Source organism: Vulpes vulpes, chromosome 7 (assembly GCF_048418805.1).
Source record: "Vulpes vulpes isolate BD-2025 chromosome 7, VulVul3, whole genome shotgun sequence".
Lineage (NCBI taxonomy): Eukaryota > Metazoa > Chordata > Mammalia > Carnivora > Canidae > Vulpes > Vulpes vulpes.
The window spans coordinates 92,764,604-92,787,634 of NC_132786.1; the positions used below are offsets into that span (position 1 = coordinate 92,764,604).

The window sequence follows — 23,031 nt, forward strand, 5'->3', positions numbered from 1 at the left end:
TTTCTTTTCTTTTCTTTTCTTTTCTTTTCTTTTCTTTTCTTTTTTCTTTTCTTTTCTTTTTTTTTCTTTTCTTTTCTTTTCTTCTTTTCTTTTTTTCTTTTCTTTTCTTTTCTTTCTTTTCTTTTTTTTCTTTCTTTTCTTTCTTTCTTTCTTTCTTCTTTTCTCTCTCTCTCTCTCTTTTTCTTTTTGTTTCGTTTATATTAACAAGAAAAATTCAGAGTCTAATTTTTGTAAAATTGGGTGATTTGGGCAGTTTTACCAGCTCTGACTTTCATTCCAAAGATCAACATCCTGATACAATTTGTTGTACGTATAACTTACTTTTAGTTTGCTTGTATAATATCGCTTGCCCATTCTCCTCCTGTCTTGTCTCCTGCCAACAGTAGCATTTGACGTATTCGGCTAGGAGATATAAGAAGTGAGGCCCGGATTGGTTCTCCTCAGTATTTCTCTCCTTGATCCCCAGAGTCTGTCTTTTCTATCAGTTCTGTTTTGCTCCGGGTTCATGCATGTACAGGAAATTGATGATGAGGTAGTGCCATCCCACGCTATGCTTCAGACTCTGTGTTTATCAGCAGACAGTCTGGCAGCCGGACATAGGTAAGCACATGCCAGGGCTGCGTGGCAGGAAACAGCCTCTGACCTGGACAGGGGCATCCAGGAGCCGTCTTCCTGGTATTATGCAATGTGCCCAGGCTGCCAGCATGGGGCCCAAACTAACTGCTTCTCCTTTTTTTTTTTTTTTTTCTTCCTCTGGAAATTATATATCCCATAGCCTTTGGTTTCCCGTTACTACTTTTATCAATCATTCTTTTTTAAAAGATTTATTTATTTATTTGATAGAGAGAGACAGAGACAGAGAGAGAGAACACAAGTGGGAAGGGAGGGACAGAGGGAGAGGGAGAACCAGACTCCTGGCTGAGGAGAGAGCCTGATGGGGCTCCATCCCAGGACCCTGGAATCATGACCTGAGCCAAAGGCTCAGGTTCCCCTCCTGACTGAGCCACCCTGGTGCCCCTTTACCAATCATTCATCTCAGTGTGTTCCCACTCCAGAACAAGCCAATCCTAGTAGTTTCTTTAGTCCATTAATTAATTATTCTAATTAATATATATAATTATAATTATATAAATATATATATTATAAAAATATATATATTTCAAACACCCTGGATTTGTGAAGGGATAAAGTCAAGAGAATTATCCAGAGTTATTTACTTTTCAAAGTATACAACATGAAATACTTCAGTTTCTTTTTTAGATTTTCTGATGTGTTAAAATATAAATCTGATTTAGGGCAATAATGCAAAAATGATGATAAAGAAATCAATTTATAAAAACATTGAAATGATCTGGGTAAGGACAGCTGATCTTAAGCTCAAAGATAAGTTTATAAGGACAACAAAAAATTGAAATCCCATTAAAATATGAGTCAAATGTTTGCTTCTTTGTGTATAGCCATATATGAACTGGTGGTATGAGGTTGATGGCATTTATTGGATTGAAGAACCTCAGAAATCTTTAAAATGGGACACCTGATCATATTATAATGCATAAATGTATGAAATCAACATTTTGGACACCTTATATTTTACACAGTTACATGTCAAATGTATTTCAATATTAAAAAAGATCAGACACAAATGTTATTTATAAACTGAGGTAAGATAATATTTCTGGTACTTAATGCCTATAGATGTGTTTACTTATTATAAATGTTTACTTTAGTAGTAATAAAGTATTACTTTAAAGTATTAGATAAGTATTTTTTGAGTTCTCAAATATTTATTTACTTATCTTGTATTTTATAGATTACCTAAATTCTAACTTCTTTTCTGAGCTTCCACTCTTGCTAATTTGATTACTTCAGCCAACACTTGGAAGGAAACTCCATTGAGTTAAATTTGAGGGACAAAAGTGGACAACGATAGGTTTTTCCTGCATGCTACATTCCTCATCTTCTGTTGGAAAATGAAAAGCACACTTTGTGTATTTGTGTATTAATTTGTTCCTCCTGCAATCCATTCCCAGAGTAACTTTGTGATTCTATAAGGAGTTGCCTTCTTAGCATCTTCTTTCTGTGCCACAGGATGGGGTAGGCAACCAAACAAAATAATCAAAGACCTTCTTGTGAACTTTTTAGGTTACAGTTATGAGAAAAGACTCTTTTAATCTTGGGTTGTGATGTTAAGAAAGGAGATGGAGCCTGGACTCTGTTGGGGGCAATGACCTAGCTTTTATCCTTACAAATACAGGGTGATTAGTATGTGACAGCCATTTTTCTAAACACTGTGTATAGTTTCAACATATACAACATTAACTCAAAATGAGTGTTAGAATGAAATGTAAACCTAATTTATAAAACTTAAAAAAATGTAGAAATAACTTTATGAATTTCAGTAAGGTGATGATTTTTCAGATATAATGCCAAAGATACTATCATCTATCTATTACCTATATATCTATCATCTATCAATCATCTATATAACAAATTGGACTGTCAAAATTTAAAATTTCTGCTCTGTTACAAATGTTCTGAATAAATGAAGACACTTAAGAAATTGAAAACTAAAGCCATAAGAGTTGGAAGAAATATTTGCAAATCATACATTTGATAAAATGCTTGTATACAAATAAGACATAAACAGCTCTCAACACAAAGAAACAAATAACAACAAATAATTTTTTTTAAAGATTTTATTTATTTATTCATGATAGTCACAGAGAGAGAGAGAGAGAGAGAGAGGCAGAGACATAGGCAGAGGGAGAAGCAGGCTCCATACAGGGAGCCCGACGTGGGATTTGATCCCGGGTCTCCATGATTGTGCCCTGGGCCAGAGGCAGGCGCTAAACTGCTGCGCCACCCAGGGATCCCCCAACAACAAAGAATTTTTTAAATGGCACAAGGTTAGGACAAACCACTTCCCCAAAGAGTACATGCAGATAGCAGAGAAGCATATGAAAAGATGCTCAATATCCTTACTCATCTGACAAACCACATGGATATAGCACAACATATCTTTTTCAATAAAGCAACAACTCCAAGTACTGACAAGGATGCAGAACCATTGAAACTTTCATATACTCATGATACAAGTGAGAAATGGCACAGCTAGCTTGGAGGACCATTTGGCAGTTTCTCATAAAAGAAAACATTTACTTACCTTATGACCCAGCAATTCAATTTGGCATTACTCAAGTAAAATGAAAACCTATGTTCTACACAAAAGCTAGTAGGCACATGTCTATAAGAGCTTTATTTTGAATCATTAGACCTGGAAAGAGTCATATATCCTTCCACTGGAGAAGACCTAAGTAAAATGTGGTACACATACAATGGAATACTGCTCAGCAATAGAAAGAATGAAGAACTGATTCATGCAACAAAACAGATAAATTGAAATGCATTATGCTGGATGGAAAAAGTCAGAACCAAAGGCTATATACTGTTGGATTCTATTTATATGACATTCTTGGAGTTGCCATGCCATTGGAACAGGGAACAGAGGTGGGGAGTGGGGAATGGGGAATGGTTGACATTAAAGGGAAAGAGGTTGCTTTGGGAGAGGAGATAATAGAACTGCTCTATACCTTGATTGTGGTGGTGAGTCCATGCAGGTGTACATTTGTCAACACTCATAGAACTGGATACTTATAGGGTAAACTGCACTGTATATAAATTATATGTTAATTTTTAAACTAAAGGAAAAGAGAAGAGGACATTGACCTCACTCGGGATTCATATCCATACAACAAAATCTCAGGTGGTTATGTGTCTTGGCCCTGCAAGGTATGGCAGGGAGGTGTGGCTTTTGGGGGTGCTGTTGTTATTTTTGTTGGACACATGGCTGTGAGAGTCACCTTATATGTGTGACTGTATAGTTATGGTTTATTACTTTGTATAAGAATGTTATATTTGCCGTTAACAATGTATAAAAGCAGAAAACTTAAAAAAAATCAAACCTGAAAGCAATCAAATTTATATCTCTAACTATTAGACATATACCCCAAACCTAGTGAAATATGGATGAAATCAAGGGAACAGTACAAGAGAAAACACATGTCTGGATTTTGAGAGAATTACAGAGAATTCTATAAAACAGTAGCAAGTGATATACACTTATTTTTCACTTTAAAATACAGAATCAAGAGATGAATTCTGAATGACTTCACAAAATGACAAGAAGGATAGGGTTGAGGAAACATGACTTAGTTATAAGAAAACTACTTTTTTTGTGTGTGTGTGTTGGGGACTTTAAGGCTCTTCTAAATTATGTGGGCTCTTGGAGGGCCTACATATGCTGTATAGAAGCAGGAATGACAGGGTGCAGAGCTCTGTTCTTCTCTTATCTCCCATGGCAGACATTGTGTTGGTCACCATGGTTCATTGAGTCACCATGCCCTGTGTTGCAGAAAGTTTCTAGGGTCTCAAATAAGGCTGGAAGAAGCATGACTATTAGAAGATCCAGCCCTAACTCACTTCTCTTCAGATTCTTGTGGAGTCTGGGTGGGGGTATGCATGTGCTTAGGGTTTGCGTATGGTTTCAGATGAAACGCTCCCCCTCCATTTCTGTCACTTGCAACCAACAGAATCCTGATTAACCCTCAAAAACCCTTCTTTCATCCTCTTTTATGCCAAGATATTTTCTTCGCTCTCCAAAACATCACCTCTCCTCTAGGTCTTGTCATTTTTCAAACAAAAAGCAAGAATGTTATGTGTATTTTTGGTTTATCTTCCCATCGTGTTCCTTTCCTAAGGCATTTTAGTACCTAATTGAAGAAAAAATGGGGAAGATACAGGATGAAGCAAACAAAGATTAATATCTCATAATACCAAATACTTGTAATTATAGCAAGTTAAAGTGCCTACAAAGAAATCTAAAAATAAGTATGCAATTCATGGGTGGCAAATCTGTAATGTATAAATGACAGCATAGGTAGATATGAAAGTATGCTATTTCTCAAATATGAAGACATTAAGGAAAGGTCAATTCTCCTAAATTAATCTATATACTTTTTTTGTTCTTGAGTATGGAAGAAAACCTGATGAAATGCTACTAGATTCACCTGAAAGATTAAATTTTCCAGAAACATTAGGAAAAAAACCCACAAAAATTTCACTATCACTATGAATTTTTAAAATCCTGATAATCGCTGTTATAAAGTGGTGTAAATACAGCTGAATACATATGGGGATTTAATAGGAGATTAATAATTGTAGAACATGACTTGCCTTATAAATTGTATTTGAAAACTGGCAGGTGATCTAGGGAAAAGGATCCCATATCTCTAATTCATTACCTATATAAAACTTTAAACTTCTAACTTTTTAAAATGATTTATTTATTTGAGAGAGAGAGCGAGAGAGTGAGAGAGAGAGAGCACACGTGTGGGGGAAGGAGCAGACGGTGAGGGAGAGAGAGAATCCTCAAGCAGACTCCTGCTGAGCTCAGAGTCTGGCTTAATCTCAGGACCCTGAGATTATGACCTGAGCCCAGATCAGCTCAGCCACCTGCACCACCCGGGGACCCCTAAACTTCTAACTTTTAAATGTACAAATTTGAAACCATAAAATTACCAAAGGGAAAAATGACAAAAAATTCTTAGAAGAGACTGTTTTCAAGTAAAAAAGCTAAATAGTTTTCGTTTATAAGGAAACTTTTGACTGCATACAATTTAGAAATGTTTAAAGTACAGTGAGTATTATAAACAACATAACAAAAGGGGAAAAAAAAAGAAATAAATGCTTATCAAATGCTAACTCCACAAAGTTAACCTGTGAATTTGAGGCCAAGCAAATTAAAAAATAAGTTAGCAAAGGAAGTTAGAGTCATTTCGTTATTTTGTGTTATTTTGTTTCTACAAATCACTCAGCATTTACTAAAATAAAAGTGAGGTTACTTGTATAGAATAGATTTCTTATCATAATTCATAGCATATTAAAATGTTTTTCATGTTTCAATGGTCTCTCTCAGGTCATCCCAAACTTCAATTATGTTTTAAGTAATAGGGAACGAATTAATTAAAATACAATACTCATAAGATCTAATTCTAGAGGATCCAATGAACTGGGAATGACATATTGTTAAGAATTATATTAAAGCCATTTATATTCTGGAAACACAGTCTTAAAATAATTACATAAAATTTCAATGAGAGCAAATGTAGCCTTGATGAAATAACAAAGTGAACTAAAAGGGCACTGCTGCACAAATTCACGCTGGGCATGAATTTAAAGAGAAAACACATCCACTATCCCACTGTGTCTATGGATGTTGGGTGTGGGATGCCTATTGGAAACCTGACTGAAACCTGCACCTCATCCTCCATCCAGGGGCTCTCACACTCCCCTGGCTCCCCTGGGGACCTGAGATGCCGAAATGCCCCAACCCTGTTGGGTTTCTGCCCTGGACCTCATGTGAATAGCAAGTGCTTCAGGGTCCTCTTGAAAAGGCTGGATTTGAAATTCCAATCAGCTCATTTTCGCCTGCTGTGAAAATTTTCTTTCCTTAGATCCCTTGAGCTTTTTGTTGATGAACAGAATCACAAACCAACTTTCTTGAGCTGTTTTCTCATGGAGCTCCTCCAGCTTAGATGGAAGGAATGATGCTTTCTAATTTTTTCTCCTTCAGGTATTTGGCCATTTTCCAGTAGAAGTCAAGGGTTTGGTGTTTAAAGCTGTTGTTTTCATACCCATTGAGAAGTTTCTCCTCTATTTCTAAACATTAAACTCTCTCCTCCAATTGACTTTCTGTGCAGTTGCATTTCTGGATATCTGTCAGGAGTGTCTGGGGTTTCAGCTGAAGTCTTTGAACCTCACTTGAACTGTGCATTTCCACACCACCCTGGTTGGGGACTTTTGAGTTGAACTAGAGGTAATTCACACATTTGATTTTCCTCATGTACTTTACAAATATTCCTTGTTTTCCTCTTGCAAGTTTCTTTTAAAAGATAATTTATTTTAGAGAGAGGGAGAGCACATGAGGGGGGAGGGGCTGAGGGTGGGGAAAGAGAGAGAGAGAATCCTTAAGCAGACTCCCTGCTGAGTGGGGAACCCATTGATGGGATATGGGGCTCCATCTCATGATCCCGAAACCATGACCTGAGTCCAGATCAAGAGTCAGGAGTTGGCCGCTGAATGGACTGAGCCACCCAGGCACCCTTCCCCTTGCAATTTTTTTAAAGGTAAAGTTTAAGCTAACATCATCAGTGTCTCTTTAGGGAGACACCTGACCGATCATCGTGGCCTCCATTTTCTGACTCACTCTCTCTCTTAATTTTCTGTTGCCATCAGCATGTAATCTTTTATAAAAAGAGCAAACAAGTTCATCACCTTTAGTACAGATTTGGTCCTGGAATTTAATCGTCTCTCTTTATCATTCCCAACCTGTTTCCTTATATGTTGAAGTTTTCAAAGATTTCTGTTCTTCAGCTCTGCCACTCCTGACTAGTTAGCATCTTCCTGGGTGCAGCTTTAGGCTTTCCTGAAACTGCACATCTCCAAGGCCATTAACTATTTCCCTCTGATATTCCACATTCTTTTGAGATTCCCTTATGACATTTTTCATCTTAGTCACTTGTAATTAGTCTCTTTTGGTATCTCTTTGAGTGAATATGTCCTCCAGGATCAGCCATCTTTATTCCATAAAGAGAGATTTTATGGGACTTATTTTCTGTTCTTATTTGAGAAAGTCTACTGTATCCCCCAGGGGAAAAGGCAGACCTGTTCAGCTCTTTACTAAGTGCTGCCAAACACAGAGTTTGTAATTCCAGAGGACTGGCCTCTGCTACAGGTGACTCGAGGGCTCCAAAGCCTTCTGTGATGAATTTAGCGTTCTCACTGATTTTATGCTTTTTAATTTGGGCAGAAAATCTTTGGCTGGTTTAATCTGCCTCAAAGTACACTGGCAAACAATCAAAGCAGTACATATAAAAGTTTTTAAGGAAAACTGAAACCTCATGTCCATAACTTAGTTAACAAATCATTGCACAACTGCCACAGCACCAGGTAGAAGGACATTTCTGTGGCCTTCAGGAGATCCTCTCTGGCTCCAGGGGGTACTGTAGCTGCCTCAGGCCAATAACTGGTGGGCTACCACCGGCTTCCCAGAACTTTGTGAATGTTCTAACTCAAAGAACCAAGTCCATGGGATCCCTGGGTGGCTCAGCAGTTTAGTGCCTGCCTTCAGCCCAGGATGTGATCCTGGAGTCCTGGGATTGAGTCCACTTCGGGCTCCTTGTATGGAGCCTGCTTCTCCCTCTGCCTCTCTCTCTCTCTCTCTCTCTCTGTGTGTGTGTGTGTCTATCATGAATAAATAAATAAAATCTTAAAAAAAAAAAAAGAAAAAGAAGAACCAAGTCCTGATGACCAGGAAGGACCATTAGTGAGGCTGCGGGAGAGGTCCGTATTAAGAATGTATTGCTCTCTAATTTTGTTCTGGAACTACACAAGGAGGAAGCATTTTTGTTTGTACAATACATTGAGGAGAAAGGGCAATAATAGGCAGAACAGACTAGCCCATAAGCTGTGAGCACTCTGGGACCACCTGGCTCCTTAAGAAGCCTGAGGGAATCCAAGCTATGCCACTCCCTAACTAAACCTATAAAACTGAGAGTGGATAAACTTGTCTTTCCAGTCCTGGCTTTGCCTCTTCAATAGCTTCATGACATAGGGCTTTAAAATTATAAGCAATATTTGAGGAAAGCAATGCAGATTATAAATCCTTTTCCGATAGAGCGTCTTATCTAAGCTGACTATCCTATGAAATTGACCATCCTATGAGGTTGTCCAATATCTTTTGACCTATAACCTGAAACCCAGACAGATTAAATGGCTTATTTAAGAGCAAAAACTTTTCAGTTGCAGGGTTGGATTCTGAATCAAAATAATCTGATTTCTTTTTATTTTAAAAAGTATTTATTTTATTTGAGGGAGGGAGAGAGAGAGAGAGAGAGAGAGAGAAAAAATGAGCGGGGGTGAGAAGGGGGAGAAGCAGACTCTCTGCTGAGCAGGAAGCCCCATGTGAGGATGCAGGGGCTCATTCCAAGACCCCGGGATCATGACCTGAGCCAAAGGCAGATACTTAACCAAATGAGACACCCAGGTGCCCCAAAATAATTTTATTTAAAGTAGAGTTAAAATATAGTTGTTTTTGTTTCTGATAAACATATCCTTAATGTGACTACCTCCCACTTTGTTCCCTTTTTAAAACAAGGACTTATTAAATAATTTCTAAAGTCCAGTTGACAAAAAAAGAATAATCCCTTCATTATTCTCTTTTCTTTTATTATAATAGCAGAATGAATATTTTTTGTAATATGTATTATTTACCCATTTATGTAGGTAGCTTAATGGAACAACTGAAGTTGATATGTCTGTTACCCATTTCTTTATTACTTTTAGCTACTAGTCTCAGGAGGAGCATGGAGAAACATTTCATTGAATACTAACTGATAACCTGCTTCTCTTTCTTTTTAAAATTTAGTCTGTGAGATTGTTTTTAAGAGATTCTTTTTAGAAGTAATTGGAATAATTGTTATAAATAATTTAACATCTTGAAATAGATTAATTGTATTTTTCTTGAGTATAACTTTATTTTGGTTATAAATAATAAAATATTTTGAAGAACAGGATTTTTATTTTCATATTTTTATTTCTCTCATTTGCATTTGTAAATCTGAGAGAAGTTATTAAGGCAAATAAATTATTACTGTTGAGCATTTTGTTACTATGGTTTCAGACCTCCATTTTTTATTAATAGAACCCCAGTGAGGGGATGAGCCTATTTTACTTTAATAATTTACTTCTGTTTAAATTACCAGACACATCAAAAGCCATAGAATGTAAAAGCTGTAACAGAAATTAAAGTTTGAATTTTTGACCAAATAATACTTGGTCCTTTGTTTTCTTATCATTGCTCCTGAAACTCAGTGATAATAACAAACGCCGAGTAATAAAATTTGGGGTTTACTTTATTACTACAGAAATAAACCCTTATTCAGAAAAACACCCTTATTTCCAATGGAAAAGCAAAGCTGAATTGTTTTAGATTTGATGCATTTAGGATATCCTTTCCCTTTTACTTTAAGTTTTCATGGTTTTCTCTTGGTTTCAAACGTCCCTGTGCCACCCATTTCTTCTACAGGTTTTTAAGCAATTTGAAGCCAACCTTTCGAAGAATATGTCTTATTTCCATTTTGCAGTCTTTCTTCTCCTGGATGTGTCACAGTGCTTTGCATACAGTAGAAGTTTATTGAATGTCTACTGAATAAAAGCAGACGGGTTGAACTACTTTCCTAAAACCAGAGCATTTTCCTGGCATCTTAGAGTGTATCTCTTCCATTTTTTTCAAAATGAAAAACAAAACCACCTCAGCAGAGAATGGAGATATGGTAGGCAAGGATTTAGGAGAAGGGTAAGTATCAGAGGAGATCCCTAATGCAGGCTTTGGGGTGGAGCTCAACCCTCCGCAAAAGAGGACTTAAATTACCTGCTCTCCCACAGAACAGGGCTTCTCTGCCTTTCTCAGAAATTGTCACCTTTTTCTTTTCTGTCCCACTCAGGTAATGTCAGGATGACATAATAAAAGAAGTAAGCATTTGATACTGAATTCTGAAATGCATCCTCCATCCTTCCTTTGTCTAATTAATTTCTCTCTCCATTCGATTGAAAAACAATTCTCACAGGAGAGATTAGAATTTTTCTCTGTCTCTCTCCCCTTGTCTGTGTGTGTGTGAGCATGTGACTTATTTTTCAAAGTATGAAATGTTTTAGGTAGTTGGTCTTCTCTATTATGCTTTATTATTATTTTTTATCTGATTAACAACAGAAGAGTAAGATTACTTTTATTTTCATACTCCTCTCTACGGGAAGCATGCGCTATGGAAAAAGTATTGAATGAGTGCAAGGATTGAGTGTGCTTGGGCACACTGGCCACTGCACAGAGAAGGGAGGTGGTGGGCAGGAGAAACCATTCCTCTTCCCAACTTCCCAGGTGTTTGCCTCAGGGAAGTAGTGACTAGAAATTTTAGGTCCTTGAGTTCTTAACACTTAGGTATATATTAACAGACTTTTTCTATGTGACTGCTTTCTTTGTCAAATTCCATTTTTCAAGAGAGTTATGTGGTGCAAGTCATTTTAATTTAAATTTGCTGTAGAATTCCCCAAATTAAAAGGCATTCCTTCTCAGCTAAATCCACTTGTTGACCCCGGTCATACCTAATTTCCCTTTGTAGAGAATAAAGTGACTGCTACGTAAGATACACTTATTTTTTGAGAGTGCTCCCATCAATGAGAAATTCTGCAACTCGCTTTAATAAGCTCTTATGTTAAATAAACAGAAAGACATTCAGAAATGCTTAATATACTTTCTTACTGTCAAGATATACAATTATAGAGCAGCTTTTCTTCTGCAAACACAATAATTAATTCAAATTAAACTCTTGGCAACTCTTTCAAAATGGACTGTATTACATGCAATGTTGTTTTGGTATATTCTAAAGAGACTGAGATGGAAGAGGAAAGATGAATTATATTTTAGAATATAATTTTGTAAAGCTATAATCCTCTACTGGTAGTATTTTTTCTATGCACAGTTCTTAAATATATAAATCAATTAAATTTTATAAATGTAGATGCCTGTGTAAGCACCACATAGATCAAGATACAGAGTATCTTCAGCACCTCAGGAGCCTCTCCTATGCCCCTCCTCATGTGAATCCACAAAGGTAACCATTATTATAACCCTTATCATCCTGAGTTGATTTTTCCTGTTCTTGAACTTCATATGAATGGAATCATACACCATTTCCTCTTTTGAGTTTGTCTTATTTTGCTGAACATTATGCCCATTTTATTCATTTAAGTTGTTACATGTAGCAATGGTTTGTTGTTGTTTTTTATTACTGAGTAGCATGACTACTGTAGCTTATCCTTTCTACTGTAGATGGACATTTGAGTTGAACTCAGTTTTAGACAATTATGAGTAAAGCTTCTACCAGACAATTATGAATAAAGATTCTATCTATATTTTTGTACATATCTTTTGGTAGATGTAAAAAATATTATTGTTAAGTATTATTGTCCTCAGGTCCAGACTTGTTAGGTCACAGGTACTTTTAATTTCATTATACAGCCAAATAATATTTCAAAGTGGTTGTACCAAATGACATTTCCATCAGTAATGTGTAAGAGTTCCAGTCACTCCGTACTTTCACTATCACTTTGTGCTGTTATTTTCTAGTTAAACAATCTGTTGTGTATATCAATATGTTATTGTAGTTTAAAATTTTTTTTTAATTTTTAATTTAAAATTAATTTTAAAATAAAAAATTTCTTTAAAGGATTTTATTTATTCATAGAGAGAGAGAGAGAGAGAGGCAGAGTCACAGGCAGAGGGAGAAGCAGGCTCCACACAGGGAGCCCGATGTGGGACTCGATCCCGGGTCTCCAGGATCACATTCCAGGCTGCCCTGTTATTGTAGTTTTAACTGGCATTTTCCTGATAATGTGTTGGGCACATTTTCATATGCTATTGACCATAATGCCTGTAACTTGTCTTTGATAGCCATAGTTACACAAAAATTCCATTTGGCCTTTAGTCTATTAGTACTTCTTTTTTTTTTAAGTTTTTATTTAAGTCATCTCTACACTCAATGTGGGGCTCAAACTCATGACCCCAAGACTAGGACTCACATATTCCACTGACCAAGACAGCCAGGCACCCTTCTTAGTACCTCTTAATATTCTCATCATTGTCTCCTTTTTGTTATTTGTTACTTTTTTCAACCTAAACCTAGATTTGGTAAACTTAAAAATCACTGCAAGATGGACCATCAAATATTTCAGGGTGCAGGAATCAAAGTTTTAGAACAGAAAATGACTGTCTATGTGCTTGGCATTCCATTATTATTATTATTATTATTATTATTATTATTTTAGATGGATAGCTTGGACCTAATTATAAATTGTTGTCTTTTGCCAATAACGGCAAAAAGCAAAAAGAAACAAGGGAACTAGTTGTTTTGTTTGCTTTTCTGATATCATAAGGCAAAACTTTGTTGGTTTATGAGCTATATTAGAGATGGTGCTTTTTTTGTCCCCTATCATGGCTAAATATACATTATTAAGATCAGAATGAGTTGCTTTCATATGTAAAGAGTACCCATCACTAAATGTATTAGAGCGGAAACTGATGACCATCTGCCAGAGAAGAAGAATGAATTTTTGCATGTAAACTAGTATTTTAAGTTTCCTTCAAACTATAAGGTATTTTAATTCTAAAATATGGAAATCTTTCCTGATACAAAAATTTCAATCATATATCTTTTTAAGATGCTCACTTTCCATTAGCTTACTTGATCAATAACAGATACCCTGAACAGCACACTATAAAATTTTTATTTTTATTTTATAGATGAAGAAAACAGGCCCCTAAAATTGTTCCATCTGGTTAGTTTATAAAGTGGCAGGACCCAGAATAGGTTGCAGTTTCCCTGGCACTGGGCCTGGGTTTTAGTCACCACGTCTCTGGGGGTGGAGCTCTGAGGTTGGAGTTTATAACCCCAGAGAACAGGAGGAACAAATAGACATGCAATGCAGGTGCAAGGGTTTACTCATATGCTGTCATTATGTATACATTCTTGTGGAAGATTCATAGAGAGGAAATATCCAGTGCTGGATGAGATTGTACCTGGTATATAATGTAGGGTGAATTGAAATTGGGTTAACATGAGTATCTCAGGAGCCTTGGGAAGGATCAGATTGATAAAAAGTACAGTGAACAGGGGCGCCTGGTGGCTTAATTGGTTAAGCACCTGACTCTTGGTTTTGGCTCAGGTCATGACCTCGGGGTTGTGAGATCTAATCCCGTGTCGGGCTCCATGCTCAGTGGGGAGTCTGCCTGAGATTCTCCCTCTCCCTCACCCCTGCTCCTCCTTGCCTCTCTCTCAAATAAATAAATAAATCTTAAAAAAAGAAATGCAATGAACATATTCTTAAAAAAACAGGAGTGTACAAGTCTGCATAGTCAGGCAAATGACATCCCACGACTGTGTGTTGTGGCCAAGAGCAAGACAGAAGCTGAGGTTTGTGGACTTGGGGAATTCTCAGAACACATGTTCTGCATGCCTTTTCTCCAAGGTTACAGAGGATATAAATATCAATGACGAATCCTTAGGAACATAAGAAATTGGGGAAAAAAGTAAAAGCTTCTTGTGATTCAGCTAAAATACTGTTTTTATACAGACTTTTAAATCAGCTGCTTTGAATAAAAAATTCACAAATCTTAAATGTGGGCTAGATAATGCAGGGAAGTATATTGAGCATCAGGTTCAATCGTAAAATTCAGTTTTTCCCGAGAAACTCTTATGTTCTGTGTATACGTATTAAAAACCAGATGGAAAATCCTGCCCATTTTTTATTGTCTTCAGTGTGGCTTGTGTTTTATCACTTGCCAAGTCATGGCCACCTGTGGCTCTGTTTTGGCAGCTCTGTATTTAACAGGCCAGACATTCTGTTCACAGGAAGGGCCTCCTGAAGCCTAACTAAAAAGCAAGTAATTCACATGACCAAGGTTCTGATAATAAGGATTTGCTGAATACATAATTTGACGTGTTTTGCTTTGAGCAGACACACTATCCAGTGCTTTTGTTGGCATCACTGCCAAAGACTTTTGCACACAAACAATTAGTAGCAAGTCGTTTGATTTTCCACACAGGAAACGCAGCACAGAACAGCCAGTCCTCTAAAGATATATCTTCTCTTTTCCTATTGTTTTCATTCTGTTAAACTCCAACCATTAACACATTAGTGGACCAATTACTGTCATGGGACCTCATGGGTGTAGCACTCACAGTCCCAAGGCTCTCCCTAAACTTAGTTCAAAGGCCCTTCAGAATCACCTAAAATAGAAGATTGGCCAAGACTACAGTCTGAAACAACAAATAGATAAGATGCATAATTGACTAGTTCTGGAAGAGTCTAAATGAGGCCATATTTTTATCTATTTTTGGTATTTTGAAAAATGTCTTTATCTTTTAAAATGGTTTCCTCTGTACTTTGAATCCCTATGCTAAATGTGGCTTGACTTCTAACACAAATTTATTCAGCCATTTAACTTTGAGGCAAGACTATTTAGCGCTCAGATCTCATTTATCCTCACCAGAATGAGTTGGAGAATTGATCCAGAAGATTCTTTCAGAGGTTTTCAGGTTGGCCTGTACATGGCCTTAGAAAATGCTCTTGTACATGTCTTACTGCTGGAGATTCTAATTTAATGATGTGGTCTGGTACAAAGCCTGATTAGTAGAATATAAAACGTTGACTGCACAGCAGAATCATCTAGGGAGTTTTTAAAAATCAAAGCATGGTTTGCATTATTTCTTAAAACTTCCCAGGTAATTTCAGTGTGCTGCCAAGGTTGAGAGTCATTGTTCCAAAACAATGTAATCTGTCATTTGACAAAAAATATTGAGGAGCTCCATGGATATGATAATTCTACACAGTGTTTGCATGTAAGATTGCTCATGCCATCTGGGCTGATTACCTTCGGTAGCCCTACATAACTCTAAACAAACATGCTCATTCATCTTTGTACTCAGAAAACATTTACTAACTACTTACTATATACCATGGTCTTTACCGAGTGCTTGCAACCATGTTTATAATGCTACCACGTGCATTAAAAAGTTTTTTGAAATCACATAATTAAAAAAAAACAAACCCTGCAATACTTTACATTATGGGCCAAAATTAAACTTTACTTCCAGTTGAAGAAGTTCATGAATATACCTCATTGAAAAAGTAACACACAATGTGCATAAACAACAACTAGAAAATGCTCATAATCTTTGACCTGGCAATTCTACTTCTAGCAATTTAAAGATAAGTACATAGAGGTATTTAGGCAGGGATATTTATCACATCTTTTGAAACCAGCCCCAAACACAGAACATGCACTATAAATTATAGTATAGCTACATAATGAAATATTTAGTCATCATAATTATAAATGTGTAATTATTGACATAGATATATTTTCATGATAATATGGTCTAGATGAATGTATATAAAAATGGTAACTGCTTTCCATTGTCAGTTTAGGAATAATTTTAACTTTATAACTTTCCTTTTACTTATTTGTCATTATAATTATTCTACTATGCATTACTTATATTAAAAGTTTCAGCAATGATTATGAGAACAAGACACAGTTAAATTCTAAAGCAATTTTTGTTCTACTAAGCATTTATTGGCATTCATTTTGTTTTGTTTTGTTTTACCAATTTATAAAAAGCTATTAATTATTCCATAAAGTGCTTTGTAATTTTTGATCTGTGCAAGAGACAGAGATAGGTGCTGTGACTTTTCTGGGATAGCCCAGTAGAACAGTGAGCTGGTTGGGAATTTAAGAGATACTGAGAGAAAGAAAAGATTTATGATTCTAATTGTAATCTAATTTATATGATTTAAAAGTGACAAAAAAAGAGAAAGCCCTAAAAGAAAAAGCATTATGGTAGGCAGAATAATCCCTCCTCCCGAAGATGGCCACATCCTAATTCTCAGAAGCCGTGAATATGCTGTGTTACAAGGTTAGGATTACAGGTGGACTTAATGTTGTGAATCAGCAGACCTTGAGATGTGGCCTGTGTTTTGGATGACCCTGGTGAGCCCAGTGTAATCACGAGGGTCTTTATAAGTAAAAGAAGCTGTAGGAGAGTCAGAACGAGACGTAGGAGAGAGATTTGGTCTGCAGTTACCAGGTTTCAAAGTGGAGGAAGGAGCCATAGCCCCCCAAAAAAGCAGTCAGTCTCTTGCTGGAAAAGGCAAGAAAATGGATTCTCTCCTACAGCCTCCAAAGAGGAACTGACGACACTTTGAATTTTCACTCAGATCTGTGTCAAACTTCTGACCTCCAGAACTGTAAATTAACAAATTTGTAGTTTTTGCTCATTAAGTTCGTGATAACTTGTCACAGCAGCAACAGGAAAGCAATGCAAGTACTTATAAAATGCATAATTTGGAAGAAAAAAAAATTCCCTGAAATGGTCATTTTTTGGCTTGTTGGTTTTTTCCTCATCCAAATCTGGTTAGGTGAAAGTTCTCATTGCTGCCTGTCCTGTTTGCTGCAAACAACAGTGATTCTGAGGCAATGATGAAGCAGAATTTGTTTTTTATGTAAACCAGGGAGAGTTATGAAAGAAAAAATGCAGGCTGGAAAGTGCAGAATTGGGAAAGGATAGACAATAATGTAAGGGATTTAATTTCAAAAAAATCTTTAAAAAATGTTTGTAGTACCCAAGAAGGGATTATTCTATTTCTTAAAATGGGAGCAAGGAAAGGGGAAAACTATAAATGTTAATATAAGAGTGAAAATTCGAGGTAATCTAGGCTAAGGAAATTAGCTTCATTATGGCTTACAGATAGGAAAAAATCATGTAACATGATTGTATGAGGTCCTAGGGATTTTGCTTGGTTGTGGTTGGTTTGCTTGGATGGCTTTTCAATTGTTAGATGATCAGGAGGGTTAGAAGTGGCAATCAGGCCATGATGAGGGAATGCCAAAATTATGCACTTGAGCTCAATTCAGTAGCTGTAACCAGAAGTGGAGATTGGGGGTGCAACCTCTAAGGAATGTCTGGATGGGGAAGTTAATATCTGCAAAAGGAGGTGGTGACTTGTCCAAATCAGAAAATAAAAGCGGAGTATTAGTTAACAAATTGTAATCTTGTGGTTGTTGCTGAGGCCGAAGACAGGGAAACTGACAGACCAGACCGTTCAGTCTGTGATAAAGGTAAGTGAGATTTTCGTGGTCTTAGTTGCTTTATTATTGAACTAATTCCCAAAACTTTAAGACCAATGGTTTAGTAGTGCTTTGATTTGATTTGTTTTGTTTTTTGTTTTGTTTTTTTGTTTTGTTTTTTCCTTGAATGGCTGAAGCTAAGGATGAGTGAAGCACTTACACTCCCCTTAGCTAGGAGCTGGGTTGGGGATGGTGCAGGGTGGGGGGTGGGGGGAAGTTGAAGAGGAGAAAGAAGCAGCTAGCAATGCATTTAGTGAATATTCCAGTAATCAGAACTGGAGGTTTGTGCACTAATGACAATGGGCTATATCTCACACTTTATCACAGGCATTATTATAATAAACTGTTAAGATGTTGGATTATTTGGTAAATATTCTGAAGTGTATCCAAAACCACAATGAGTTTTAGGGGCAGCTGTGTGGCTCAGATGCTTAAGCGTCTGCCTTTGGCTCAGGTCATGATCTCTGGGTCCTGGAATCAAGTGCCACATCAGGCTCCTGGCTCAGCAGGGAGTCTGCTTCTCCCTCTCCCTCTCCCTCTCCCCCTGTTCATGCTCTATCTCCTGGTCTCAAATGAATAAAATCCTTAAAAAACAATAACAATAATAATAAACAAGAGTGAGTTTTAAAGACAAAATATTCAAGTTCCAAAATAAAGTCTGGATTACATAGGGGGAAAAAGTACAACTTTATAAGTAATTTGACATGATAGAACCTCCAAGAGAAATCTTAGCAACTCCTCGGCCTCTGAGCAAGTGTCTAATGCCTGACTTCATGCTTATTACTGGGCCTGGGGTCAGTCCAATTCACACTTTGCTACCTATAAGCTGTCTTGCTGGGCTTACCTGAGCCTCACTATTCTAATCTATGAAATGATTATAATGGAATGATGGTAATCATAAGACTCATGAAATAAAAGCAAAGGTGCTAGATGTACCCTGCATACCTGACTTACATTAACTAATTTTATCCTCAGGACAACTTTATAAAATCGCACTGTTCTTATTGCTGTATTAAAGATAAGGGACAGAAGTACACAGAGATTGAGTAGCCAAATTATTATACATCTAGAAAGTGTGAGAGCTGGAATATGAATGCAGAGTGCTGCCTACAAAGCTCATGCCCTTGACTATTGCTTTATAATATTCTCATCTTCTCATTGGACTGTCAGGATGAACTAATTAGATAAATGTGTATATGACTATGTCTTCTCCCTTTCATCTTCTGTCTTTCCCCTCTTCAAATGATTTTTAAAGACCAAAGGAAAAATATTACCATTATCATGTGTTGAACTATTCCTGGGTACATTATTTCTCTTCACATGTTCTAATATTAGAATATAATTAAATGTATACTATATATTTGCTTCCATAGGCTTTCTCAACTTTGGCACTTTGGCCAAATTCATATTTTTGACCAGGTAATTCTTTTTGAATGGTGGCTGTGCTGTGCATTGTGGGATGATTATCAGCATGCCTGACCTCTTGTCCTCTACCTACTAGTGGCCCTCTAGTTGGGACAACCAAAAATGTCTACAGACATTGCCAAATGTCTCCTAGGGAGCAAAGTCAACCGCCAATAAAAATTACTACTCTAATGCAAGAAAAATGCAGTGTATCTATTGTATAGAATTTGATTATTAGAAGATTAGTTGTTGAAAGCAAGTTGGTTTAAAAAACTAGTTTATAGTAAATTTACTTTGCAAAATCTTATCCTTGCAATATTCTTTAAACATCAATTTTCTTTTTACTACTTTGTAGGGGTGGGAAAGTTCTGGAAAAATGTAACTTTCACCCTTATATAGGTGAAGGGGCTCAAGTAGAGTAATCAAAAACATTCCTTAAATTACTAGGTTAGCAGCTTATTGTTCATATTTGCTTTTAGAAGACAGGACTTTATTATATAGGACAATGGTCAACAAGGTGATTCCGGCATCAGGAGTTAATAACTCAGTCGGCTACCTCCTACTAATGTTTTGGAGTTAAACAAGGAGGGTTGTATCAGTGATAAAACTTTCAATAGTATATAGTCATTGAATTAAGAAAGTATCTGTTTGAATACAGTAGAGAGTAGGTAGGTCATATTAGAGACTGTTTTCTTTATCGCTAGAAAAAAAAATCTATGTGTGTCTTTTCTTAACCCTCCCCCCGGTTGTTAGAGTTCCCCTTCCTTGCATCATAGTGCTTGAGTCCTAGAGAACAGAAAAAGACTTCTAGGCACAGGATCCCAGAAAGCTTTATGGCTGGCTCATAATGTGGGATTTAGGGATGTATTTTTGTCTACATGGTAGGTTTGAGTCTCCCTTAAAAAAATATTTGGCAAAACATTTCTTGCTTCCTTTAATGAATAAAGACTGATATTTAATCAAGTTATATCTGATAATAATCATAACTATAAGAGTTGGAATATACAAGGTTATGGAGAAACAATGAAAAAACAAATGTGGGTGAGGATTGTTTGAAGAACATCAATAGAAGAAATTAGAAAATTCTACACATCTTTAGATTTATCTGTCCATGCCATGGTAACTGTATCAATAATTTATCTTGAAATGTATCTCATAATGAAAATGTATTCACAGCACTTGTTAGAGAGCTTGATACACATTAAGAAGGCAGTAAATTTGTCATTATGTTTATTATCTCTTACTTCCTGATGGATTATGAGGGTGTTGATATGGTTAAATTGAATATGATGATGAGTTAGCAGAATCTGAATGGGAAAACCAGACTCTAATAACTGCAGACAAGAATACATTTGAGGATCTAAAAGGGAGTAAGAAGGATGCCTGGGTGGCTCAGTGGTTGAGCATCTGCCTTTGGCTCAGAGCATGATCCCAGAATCCCAGGATCGAGTCCCACATCTGGCTTCCTGCATGGAACCTGCTTCTCCCTTTGCCTATGTCTCTGCCTCTCTCTCTGTGTGTCTCTAATGAATAAATAAATAAAATCTTTAAAAAAAAATAAAAGGGAGTAAGGTTAAAAAAATATTTTAGAGATCTATAGGAAACCAAAAAAAAAGTGTATGTGGTGAGGGAAAGAGGAAACAGATGAACTGGATGCAGTAAGTGGGGCATAACAAAGAATACTGGGGTTGGAGCTAGGGAAAGAGTCAAGTATAAAATCTCCAGAAAACATGGGTGTGGGTAAACCAGATAATGAAGTGAAGGGAGTTTAGAAAGGTGATATCGACTAATAAGATCACATCTTTATATGTTTCTTTATTATTCTCAAGCGAAAAAACTTAGTTATTAAACTATCCCAAGAGGGGAGAGAGAGTTTAGTTTTAGGTGGCTTTAATTGGAAAAGATTTCTTTGGAACAGTCCTACTGAAAATGATTCTGGATGATCTTCTACTAAACCTACATCATTAGGAACAAAAGATTTCTAGGAAGCAAAATATTTTAAGGGATTACCACTATAGTTTATTAGATTTACTTGGACTTAATATGTTCACACTCTTTTGGTGGTATTAGTTGGGTCACTGGGTTTCATTCCTGAGGAAAATCTGTTGTAAGGCAACAGTAATGACAGTCAGGACTAAAATGCCACATAAGCTTGCAGACTCTTTAAATGTCAACCAATACAATATGTTGAAACATGATAACTGGAAGACTCCAAAGACTAAGGCTTTACATAAAACCTTTAATGTCAGGAAGTAATATATTATGAAATGTCATTCTTTAATTTTTCTGGATGAGACAACTACAAAGTTATTTTTAATAAAGTATTCCTCAAAATAACAAACATTTCAATAATGCTCAGGTTCATTAAAATCTGTTCAATTTTATTTAATCCCCAAATGAGACTTTAAAAGGGATACATACTAATTCTCTTCTTTCTATCCTGATCCCAATTGATAACACTGTCAGTAGGAAATAAACTTACTTTGTAATGGGAAATCTGTGCCACATGTGATTAAAACTTTCAAAACTTTAAAAAGCTAAATTTCTACATATATGTGAATATATAGTACATAATAATGGAGGGTCCCGTTAATGGTAAAAGAATATTTCTATAGCCAGTGTGAGAAGTGTGTGTGTGACACATACATCTGTCTCATTAACAAATAGTTGCGTAATGACACATATATAGAAAAAAGGTTATTCATGACATCTTAGTTTAGCTCTTTAAAGTTTTATTCTTTATAACTTTGCAGTATTAACATGTTAATAGAGAACAAAATTATTTTATGTAAGAACTTGATTTCCTACTGCATAGATATGATTGAACAGATATACCTTTCTAATCTATAGAGGGTTATTCCTACTGTATGAAAATACGTAAAGATCCCTGGTGACAAAGTCAACAGTTGTGATAACATTATGGCTTCTTTCTCAGTCTAGAAAGATCTCCTAGGGCTGACTGTTTCAGATCATTTCATGAAAATTTTCCAAATTGATAAAATTAGTTATGCCATGATTGGCCTTCTGGATCTTCATTAACACAGATTTTATAACAGAAATTATACTTGGCTAAAGCTGACTTAAGTCCAGTTACTTACCATAAAAATGAGTGAAGACTTCTAAGTAGAACAGTAATGAAAACATATTTTGTTATGTTTTAAATTTAAAATGCTTAAAATTTTCAAAGAAGTAGTTGAAGCACAGGACAATCTGGTCTAAAATAATAAAGTGTTCTAGCAGGTCTTGCTGGATTGTTAGTTTCAACCTACTCATTTCCTTGAGATTTGATAGTGACATTCTGGACAATATAGTTTTCCATATTAGTTTAGTGGAGACAAATGTCAGCCATTATCTGAAACATAAATGACTAGAATATGGATATTGAAATATCTACTATAGAATTTTGTTAAAAGTTGAGGTGAAACAAAGTTCACGGGAGCCATTTTAAGATGGGCTTACCATGATTGAGAAATTTTGTCCTTTGAGTTGTACAAAATCCATAGGGATTTTAGACAGAGATCCAGCAAAATAATTGCTATGCTCCATTATTTCAGTTTTACTATACTCAATAATGACTCATGTATTTTTTAACCTTTTGTAAAGAATTATCTAATATACTATTAAATATGGCCAGGATGACAGTAAGAGTAATGTCTTGGGGGAAAAAAAAAGTGTTGCATAAATACCATCCATTTTGAGGCATGCCAGTAATACCTTGTTTATTCAAAAGTCTCTGTTGACTACCCAATCTATAAATGTTTCAAGACTCTGATCCATGTAAATTATGCATTTTTACTTGCAACACCATCAACTGAAATCAGTTCAAG

General features: G+C 36.1%; 1 protein-coding gene across 1 annotated transcript in view; it reads left to right on the forward strand.

The window, feature by feature from the left end:
- The first annotated feature begins 505 nt into the window (after positions 1-505).
- LOC112923869 (methylmalonic aciduria and homocystinuria type D homolog, mitochondrial-like) overlaps positions 506-23,031 on the forward strand; it is a 35,374-nt gene continuing 12,848 nt past the window's right edge. Inside the window, 2 exon segments of the mRNA XM_026003729.2 lie at positions 506-600; positions 3,705-3,789. Of these exon segments, the coding sequence (XP_025859514.1) occupies positions 506-600; positions 3,705-3,789 (180 nt within the window).